The sequence below is a fragment of the Odontesthes bonariensis genome, chromosome 8 (genome assembly GCF_027942865.1).
Source record: "Odontesthes bonariensis isolate fOdoBon6 chromosome 8, fOdoBon6.hap1, whole genome shotgun sequence".
Lineage (NCBI taxonomy): Eukaryota > Metazoa > Chordata > Actinopteri > Atheriniformes > Atherinopsidae > Odontesthes > Odontesthes bonariensis.
Genome location: NC_134513.1, coordinates 6,138,826 through 6,148,896, shown reverse-complemented (window position 1 = coordinate 6,148,896; position 10,071 = coordinate 6,138,826). Strand labels below are relative to the sequence as shown.

Below are 10,071 nucleotides of genomic sequence, written 5' to 3'. Positions count from 1 at the left end.
CGGAAGAAGCTTGCATTGTTTCAGCGTGGATGTGTTTACAAACGTCTCGTTTTCGTGCCTCTTGCCAGTTCGTTGCGTAAACAAACAGTTAAGTTATTGTGATAAAACCATTATAGATTTATATTCCAATTTATGCACAGCAATGTGCGTTGTTTTCTTTACTGTAGCAGGCCCAGCTCTCTGTCACCGATGTGGAACTAGGTCTTTGAGAGCATTAAAGATAGTGGTCTAAATAGACGGGAAAATTTCGCATAAACAGAAAATTCTTTCTAGAGAAAAAAAGTACCTAACATCTTTCCAAGAATCCGGGTGCTTTTTTCAAAGCTGTGCCACAACTCTGGCGGACTCAAAATACCGTCCCGGTTTGTATATTAGCATTTTTTTTTAAGTCGCATATGAACTTATGAACAGTATAAAACTATATTTCCAGTTACATTAGGCTTCCCCAACATTTAATTCAGTTCCCTACTCATTACTTTCGTTTATGAGCTTGCTAACGTTGCAATTTTTGTCCTTTTTTCAGGAACGAGAATATTTGAATAAAGTGACGATGAGGCAGGAGAGTGCGGCTGTGAACGTCCCGGCGTACTTCATATCAAACCACGAAGGCTTTTATGGAAGCATAAAAAACGTGATTGAAGATTTTGTGGTGACTGAGATCGACATTAATGGACAGAATGTTAAAACAGCAGCAGCAGCCACTCAGACACCAGGCTGTGCCTCCTCTGAGGAAAACACAACCAGTGCAGAGCTAAAGGAGAGCAGTCATTGTTCAGTGTCACAGGACACTGGTGTTTCGTCAGAATGGGGGGTAGATATCCCCCTGCCCACTTTCGGGAGTTTTGATTTAGATGTTATTTTGGGCCAGTCGGTCAGTGAAGAACTTGAGCAGTTTGTGTTGACTCTCAGAGACAAAAAGCCAGCTGAGCTGGAGCTTTCTCTGGGATCCTTTACAGATAAACACCAGAGAGCCAATGTCCACCGGGCTGTCCGACATCGCTTCCCCTTCCTCATGACCGTCACCATCCAGCCTGAGATCAGGGTGAGGGAAGACCCAGACTACAGAGAGCTCTCCCGGCTGGTGAAAGAGGACGAAGCAGAGGACTTCTTCAGGTTTATAGATGCCAAAGTGCGTGGCTCATCTTACACGTTTGGACCTGATGATAATAAAGACCACAGGACGGCGGTCCACCACTTCCTGAACCGAAGGTTTGGGAAACTGGTGGAGACTAAAAGCTTCATCGACCAGGGGAGGACATCCATCTCAGTTAGGCTGAGAGAGCACGGGAGGCCAAAGAAAAGAACCGCAGAGGAACGCAGAGACGAAGAAATTTATACTGGTAAGGTGTAGGATTACAGCTCCTCACATGCACATTAGTTTCTGAATTGAAACGTAAAATATCTGGAAATAGAGGGCGGTGGATTCCAGACTTCAACGTATCAATTCAAGTTTGGTTTTCAGTCATGACAGATGATCCAGAGTCTTTATGTTAACTGGATTTACAAAACAAAAAACGTCCACTGAGTGATGTTTTGGTCACTGGTTGGTTGCCTAGATAAGGAAACCATCAGATTGCACCAAAACTTCACTTTGATCCAATCTCCCATCCTGAGCATGAACGAGGTGGCTGTGGAAATAAAGAAACCTCTGGCAGAACCAGACTCAGGAAGGGCGGCCAGCCGACTCGACCAGCTGGGGGTTGAGAGGACAAGAAAGAGAGGGCAACAAAGCAAAACCAGACCAAGGATATCTGCTGAGAGAGAGAAATACAAGTTAATGGCAACAATAATGTCATATGTACAAAGAGGAAGTAAAAGAGCAGAGTGAGAAGAGGTGCATCATGGGAGGTCCCCCAGCAGTGTAGGCCTATAGCTGCATAACGATGGGATGCTTCAGGGTTACCTCAGTCACCCCGAACTGTGATCTTTATCAAAAAGGAAAGTTTTAAGCCTAGAGGTAGCGGTAGAGAGAGTGTCTGCTTCCAGGACATTTACTGGCAGCTGGTTCCACACAGAGAGGCCTGATAACTGAAGGCTCTGCCTCCCATATAGGTCGATCATTAGCCAACACTCCTGGATCAAGAGTAGGTTTGTTTAAGTAAGCGTTTAATTACACTAACCTTAAAAACTGTGGTGCATAGCCTGTCAACAAAGACAGACTGATAATATCTAATATGGGGGAAATCTCAGAGAGATTGATTGGACAAAAACAGTCTAAATACAAATCAGGTAAAGATACTCTAAAGCTGCTGTACTTGATGGAAAGGACTCCATTAATCTTCTCTCTGATAGAAACAATTTTACTGTTTAAGAAGCTCATGAAATCATCACTGCTGGCTCAGCAGAGCGCAGTTCTTCATCAGTCTGGCTACAGTGCTGAAAAGAAGCCTGGGATTGTTCTTATTCTCTAATCAATTATGAATATAAGCAGTTTTATCTTTATGAAGGTCTTTCTTAATGTTAATAGACCATCTTTCCAGATTAATTCAGACTCTTCTAAATCAGGGGAATGCCATTTTCTTTCCAACTTTCTTTCAGTTTGCTTTAAAGTACGCTGCTCTGAATTATTCTAAAGAGCCGGCCTCTGCTGACTGATCGTCTTCATTTTCAGTGGGGCAACATTTCCGATGCTGTACGCACTGAAATTATAGTGCTTTGTTAACTCGGGGTTTCCTCTTCAGGCTCTGTGCACGCTCACATAAAATGGGCCTCTTGCATATTATTTGTGTTGCATCCAATAGCAGCAGTAAGCGATGGCTGATTCTGTTGGCAAATTGGGACATGATCTAAAACATATAAAATCCATTCTGATTCACCGACTGAACGCTTGGTTCCCATGGTAACAGAAGGTACAGACTGCATGCTTTTGGTGGGTGAGCATTTGGATATAAAATGAATTCCTTCAGCTGAGAATCTACATTGCTGAATTCTATTCATAAAACCTACGGAGGGTCTGATATGTTATAGATTCAGGACTGAAAGTATGTCATTGGGTCAACATAGTAAATTGTTGATTAAATGCGGTACACAAGTAGACTTTTAAACAGCTAAGTCATTGCTCTTTCTGTCACTTGTGATATTTAACAACCTGGCGTTTGTTCAAGCTCAAATATGTGCTGAAAGTTTCTTAGACTGTCAGACATGAACTCCCATTTTTCTGTTTGACACTTAAATGTTGTTTCAGTCTGATTCTGAACTGAACTCCTCCGAGTTCAGCCTAATTTACCCATGTGATCTAGCCAGGTTAAAAGAGAGATTTGCCACACTGAAATACTCTTTCACAGCCGTGTTTTGTGTGTGCACCTCTCAGCATTCACGCTTTGTAAGGAGAACCTGGAGACTCTGGAGGCCATCAGCTACATGGCAGCCGCTCTGGGAGTCCTGCCATCAGATTTCACCTATGCGGGGATCAAGGATAAGAGAGCAATCACATACCAGTCCATGGTGGTGAAGAAGGTCTCGCCACAACGGTAGTGCTGTGTTTCTGCCCGAGAAACAAAACACCCAAAATACTAAAGTAGTTTTGAGATGTTCTCTTCCTGACCCTTCCCTTTATTGTTTTATGCATTCATCATCAGTTTGAAAGAGAAGACGGCAGAGTTTGAGAAGCGAGGAATGCGTCTGTCCCAGGTCCGCTCGGTTAGCGAGCCTCTCAGACTGGGACGACTGCAGGGGAATCACTTTGACCTGGTGGTCCGCAACCTCCGACCGCACGGGGCCACTGACACACACTCCTCGGGCGCAGACGTGCACGCTCACCTGGCGGCTCTTGTAAAAGAAGCCGTGGAGAACGTCAAGGTACAGTTCCACCGTTTTATTTTTCCTTTAGTGAAAAGAAAACCGCCGAGAAGAATGTTTTACACATGTACCTCCATACGTTTTCTACTTGAGAGTCCTGTCTGCATGCACATGTGCATGTGACAGACAGCATATTATCATTTTAGGTGTTTTACACTGACAAGATATTGTAAGTGGATTTAAATGATAAAACTGTTTAAAAACACAGCAATAAGCCACCTTGCTCCTTTAAATATTCTCCACAGCATCAGATAAGTGTTAATCCTCCATAAAATAGTCCCATAAAATGAGTGATGCAACTTAAAAACTGCAGTGATCAGGTGAGCCAAAGGTTTGTTGCAGAGACTGATGTTTTATGGAGTTTGTTGAAAATCAGAGAAACTGTAGTCTTTATACTTCAATAGCACAGTGGCCTATTGTTCCTCTTGCTCTTCTGCTTCAAACTGATCACAGTGCCACATTCACCTTGATTGTTTTCTCTAACTAGACAAGAGGTTTTGTCAACTACTATGGACCACAGAGGTTTGGCAGCGGACAAAGCGTTCAGTCTGATCGAGTCGGACTCGCTCTGCTGAAAGAGGACATGGTAAGAGACTGTCAGGCGAGGGTGAGCTGCGGCTGGCAGCTGCCGCTGAAACAGTCCCGTTCTCCTGGTTTAAAACACCACACGTTGAAACAGAGTGCTGTACAGTAACAGCTCAACAAACAAAGAGCAATAACACAATATTCCATAAAAACACAGGAAAGCATACAGTCAATAAAACAATGAATCCGACCAAAAGGTGGCATATTCACCTTCCAGTTCAAATTCACTCGATGAAACCAAAGTGTCTTGCTCTACTTGTATGGAATGCCAATGAAAAACGGTCTTAAATGTATCCACAGATGCGGAGCGACATGCAAAGGCATGACCACCTCTATTTTTGCAGAACATCTTAAGGGCATGAGATTATTCAACCTCAGGGTCTTAGCTGGACTGCAAGGATGTAAAAGTTCCTCGAGATGGGGTCAAGCCAGACACTTAAGAGCCTTAAAAACCCGCTATGATGTTTTAAAAATCAGTCAGTGTAATTAAAATGAACAGGAAACCAGTGGAGAGAGGCCACACTGGCGTTATATGGTCACATTTTCATTTTCCTGTTAAAAGAGAAGCGGCAGATAATGACTGCCACATACAAGGAACTACAATAATCTAACCAAGTTGAAATAAACACGAGTCATTTTTTCCAAAAACTCTTGAAAAAAGCTTGTTGTCAAAAGTCTGACCAAAGCTTTTTTATTTATTGATGATATGAAGCCAAAGGCTCTGGGCAAATGTTAGTTCTTGTGCTGATGTTTACTGTGTGTGTGTCAGGTGAGTGCTGTGCGCCTCTTCTTCACCCCAGAAGAAGGAGATGATCCTCACAGCCAAGCCAAGAGACACTTCGTCCAAACAGGTGATCGCTTTGGTTTTGTTTTTCAAAGAATCTGCTAAAATCCATCCGGTGTTTTAGTGGAAAGACCAGTTTCACCACAGTACGAAAGGTTTGACAATCCAAGTTCTGCTTTTTTAGAACAGAGTGAATAACATAAAAATAAATGGTATTTTCTTTTCTCTTTGACATCAGATAACGCTAAAGAGTCTTTGGTGTTGATGCCACTGTCCAAGCCCAGGGAGCGGCTCATGCTTCGGGCCCTGAACCGCTACGGTACCGGTCCGGACGGATGTGTCCAAGCGTGGCTCAGCCTGCCCCACAGCATGAGAGTTTTCTATCCTCACGCTTACTGTAGCAGGTCAGCTGCTTGGAAAAAAAAAGAAAATCAATACTTTCCAGAATTCATGAATGCTCGAAACAATTTGGTTAAATTAATATTCAGTTCAATGCATGAATATATTTTTAATGAAAGGATTCAACATAATGACTAACATATAACAGGTCACTGCCATTTTAAATCCTTCATTGCAATAATTCCGTTGACCTGTTTGCGTTTTCAGGGTGTGGAATGACGCTGCGGCACACAGGTTGGCTACACTGGGCCATGGTGTCAGACAAGGGGATCTGGTGTGGACGCAGACAGGACAAAATAAAATGGAGGACTCAGTAGAAACCAACTCCCTTCAGGTAAGGAAAGTTAGAGAATGCACATGAGATATTTGCTTCTTTTTCAATCTGAAGTCACAGTGGCAACAGAGAAATCCCATTTTTTTTTATTTACACATACAAAGTTGATAATACCAACATAAATAATAATAGGGTTCTGTAGAACCTCCCACGACCTTGAATTGGATTGAGCGGAGATAGAAAATAGATGAATGGAAAATTCAGAAGATACTTAAAGCAGTCAAAGAATGACTTAAATAATCAATAAATATTTATGGTGGTGGATTCAATCCAGGTATCTACAACCACAGCACGCTGCTAATATCTTTTTATGACCTAGCTCAGCCAGGGAAAGAGGAAGTTAACATTAAAGCAGATGGTGAAGGCATAAGGGAAGTCATTTATTGTCTACTGACCAAAATATTCCGTTTACAAACGCACTACCTACATTTTACACAAGTACAATAGTTAACACTCATGGTACTAATGAGGTTAAGAAAAGAGAAAAAACTAAGTGTAATGAGGGTGTTTTAACCAAGCCTGGCACTGGTTCAATTAATTGAATGCCCATACAAAGGGAACCTTAATAAACAGAAATATACTGCTAACAAATATAGCCTCTGAAGAAGAAGGAGTGCAAAAAGATTCACACTATGGCCTCACCAAACAATCATTAAAACAATACAGAGAGAAACGGGCCGAATGGCAAAGCTGCTGACACCAAATCACAGCTTCAGTAAGTAGCAGAAGGCCCAGGACTTATCTTCCTGTGTTCAGACCCTGCGTACAGCTTCAGCTCCCACCTTAAATGGTCGAGTCACGTTCCACAAGAAATCAACTTTGGCACTAAATAGGAAGAGTAAAGAGGATGAACAGCAGTAGAAAAGTTGCGACAAAGATTTCTATAATAACTGGCCAGTGATGGCAGCAACTTTTGCCTCAGTTGGGCGCTCTTGTCCCTGACTTATCTTCCCCAATAGGTGACGGTAGCCTTTCCAAAGTCATGAGTAATGCATCAGAAAGCCATGCGATGATAGGATTGCAAGTACAGACAATAAAGTCATCCAAGTAGGCATTACAGTCGGACATCCCAGACAGAGAGTTAACGAAATGCTGAAAAGTGGGGAGTGCATCACACTGGCCAAATTCCATGACTTCATACTGATGGAAGTGATCAGGGGTTACAAGTGCAGATATCTCTGTGCAGGAAGCCGTATCTGCCAATATCCCTCGAGTAAATCTAACATCCACAGTCTTCAGTGCTGGCTAAAGGGTAAGAATCAGCTCCAGCAATGTTTGTCTGGAGAAGACTTCCAAAAGTTTCTCTGTGAGAATCTCAATGAAAGGACTTAGTCAGAAAACCCTCTCGAGTGTTCATGTCTTTGCCTCAGTGGGGCTAATCGCCTTTTCATATCAGAAAATTCTGGAGTATTTTCTTGCAAATATCTGTGTGAGTTAAAGTTAAACATCTATTTGCTTGTAGCTCTCATGGTTAGTATATCTTTCAAATTGCTTAATTCAGTGTATTTTAGCAGATGTTGTAATCCAGAGTTATCAAATCCGTTTTGAAAACACCTCCTCAGTGCTGTGACTCTTTTTTTTTTTTTTTTGCTTTTTGCCTTTCAAGATCCACGTGGTGACAGATCAAGAGGAGCAAGCGGGAGTCTATACACTAGAACAAGTATGTGGTTTTTTAAATGACCTTTAATCCCTCTGCTAAATGCAATAAATTCTGCTTTTTAGTTACAACTTTATCATTCTGTCAGGTGGTACTACCAATGCCAGGAAACACTGTCAAGTATCCAGAAAATGCCATGGGGACTTGGTACCAGGAGAGACTGGCCAGAGACGGACTGGCTGACTGTCGCTTCAGAGTCGGCAGCCTCAAACTGAACCTTCCTGGCTGCTACCGCCCCCTGCTGGCAGTCCCACATAACCTCAGTTACCAGCTGAAGAAAGCAGCCAGCAGCGAGGGAGGAGGAGTGGGAGCAAGAGAAAAGAAGCAGGGCTCAGACTCCGACTCCATCACACTCACCTTAAATTTTGACCTGGACTCATCCTGTTACGCTACCATATGCCTCAGAGAGATCATGAAGTGTGATCCTTGAGGCTGAAGATGATTATGTTTTTGTTTTCTACTTTCATTGTCGGCGATTGTGATGCATAATAATATTGGTTAGTTGTTGTTGTACGCAGAAGAGTGTGATGACAAAGAAAAAATTAGAAAGTGCAGTTGATGAAGCTTATAGTGAAAAGGAGCCACTGCCTAATGTGAGCCAATTTAAGCGCAACAGTGTGTAAACAGTATGACTTTTGTCGCTAATAAAAGAATTAGTAACCACAACCATTGACTTCCTTTTTACATTTTTTCTACTTGAAGTTTTAAATTTTTTATTGATAATCACATTTAATATCAATTCACTCCGTAATATGTAACTTGATTATTTGGCTTATGAGAAACACTGATATAAACAGAATTTATAAACAAAGTTATTCATCCCCTGTAAAGTTTTGATTTGTCAATTTTAAACTTTGTTTTTTTGTCACATGTATGTTTTGGACCATCGTCAAGTTTGAAGGTGCCACTTTCCTTTCTGCAGAATGCCCGTTTTCCTCCCGGGAAATTTAGGATCAGTGTCAGTGCCACCCTTGTGAATCTGATGATAAAGCTAATACAGTACAGTGCAAGCTTCATACACAGAAAAAAATCTTGCTCAGCATCCCGTTGACACATGAGATGCAAACTGAGCTGTTTGGACAAAGACATTGACTTTCATGTGGTAAAAGAGAAGAAAATCCTTCTACCTCAAGAAGGTTCAACACTTCAACCTTCATTGTGAGTGTTTTTTTTTTATGATTGTCTGAAATAAAAGGATGAAAGAAAAGCAGATGAATTAGGAAGAAAGGGAAGTATTTACTTCCCTGTACTTTCCGCAAGGAACTCGAACGTGAGGTATGGATTTAGAAAACTGCATTTTGAATGTATTGACCACTGATCACCAGTAGATGGAGACACTTGACAGAAAGTCACTCAAACAGGATGTGGAGTACCTGCTCAGTTTAAACTAACTGGTTAAGTGGGAATTCAGTAGCTAAAAGTGTACATCTGATTACTATAGGCTAAGCTGGGATCCTAATGACATCCTTATCTTGGAGAAAACAGCACCTGCACCACATGATTCAAATTATATTACACTCCTAATCTGTGACCACCTCAATTTAAATGATCCACTCTTGTGTAAATATGGAGATGTGGCCAATTGGATCCAATAAAAATACTGGAAAGCGTGGCACAATAATTATGTTGCTGAGGGACTGCTGTCGGGTATAAGTGAGCGAGCTCAGCCTCCCTTTGGCAAACGTATGGAATTTTGATGAGAATGTTTAACGACAGCAGCATATGAAACCTTGCTCATTAATAAGTCATGTGAGGTATATGCTCCGAGCTATTCTAATTGCCCAGTATACTGGAAGGAATATGAAAAGTGACTAACTCTAATGCAGGAGATGTTTCAGTCCAATGTTGGTCCTGACATGCCACCTGTCATTAAAGTGAAGCACCGTTTGATTGATTATCTGCCTGTAAGCAAAACCGTCTGCAACAGAGTCAAGTCAATGACAGTTAGTTGTTAGTAGCTCACAAGGTTGTTCAAATAGTGTATGCAAAGAGTCTGCACACTTTGAAGCTAAGAATACTTGGTTTGATTCAACACTGTAGGCTGAGGAATCAGGATGAAACCCCATATCTGTCAGTTATAGTTCTCCTTCACAGACAGAAATAACTTTTTCTCAGCTTCGGGCCAATTCCTGGTCCAGCCGGCTGTGGATAGATATTTTGACCCACTTCAGCAGCATAGATGACAGGACGATTGCATGTCTTGCTAGCTGGAAGACAGAGGGAAGGCTAGAAAAAAAAAGGAGGAAGTCGAGATTATGAAAGACGTTTACCTTAAAAGTACTGTGCTTGTTTCTCTTCCGAAAGAGAGAAGCAGGAAGGGGTATGAGAGGCCGCGTAGCTTACTTTGGCCAAACGTTATTTTTTCGGTCCCTGAAATGACCCAGATAAAAGAAGGTGACTGAGTTATATAGCTTATTGTGTATGTCGAAAGATCTGTAAAGACGGAGGCCCTGAAGCTGGTGACACATGACTGAGCAAATCGGAGCAGACTGGGGCTTTTTGGAAGGAGCCTTT

General features: G+C 42.0%; 1 protein-coding gene across 2 annotated transcripts; it reads left to right on the top strand.

Moving 5' to 3' along the window:
• Window positions 1–8,223, top strand: pus7l (pseudouridine synthase 7 like). 2 transcript variants are annotated; one of them, XM_075471457.1, is made up of 10 exons: window positions 1–362; window positions 524–1,340; window positions 3,311–3,470; window positions 3,579–3,798; window positions 4,286–4,384; window positions 5,153–5,234; window positions 5,406–5,571; window positions 5,774–5,900; window positions 7,507–7,560; window positions 7,646–8,223. In XM_075471457.1, the coding sequence occupies exons 2-10, from the start codon at window positions 551–553 to the stop codon at window positions 7,985–7,987; spliced, it is 2,040 nt and encodes a 679-aa protein (XP_075327572.1). In that variant the 5' UTR covers window positions 1–362; window positions 524–550; the 3' UTR covers window positions 7,988–8,223. The 2 variants fall into 2 exon arrangements, with proteins under 2 accessions (XP_075327572.1, XP_075327573.1); XM_075471458.1 differs by having other exon boundaries at window positions 3–87.
• Window positions 8,224–10,071: the final 1,848 nt, after the last annotated feature.

Bases quoted from the DNA above. Each gene is read 5' to 3' on its own strand.
- pus7l (XM_075471457.1), top strand. From the start codon at position 551: ATGAGGCAGGAGAGTGCGGCTGTGAACGTCCCGGCGTACTTCATATCA. The intron at 3,471-3,578 runs GTAGTGCTGTGT...ATTCATCATCAG, and splicing joins AAGAAGGTCTCGCCACAACG to TTTGAAAGAGAAGACGGCAG. The intron at 4,385-5,152 runs GTAAGAGACTGT...TGTGTGTGTCAG, and splicing joins CTCTGCTGAAAGAGGACATG to GTGAGTGCTGTGCGCCTCTT.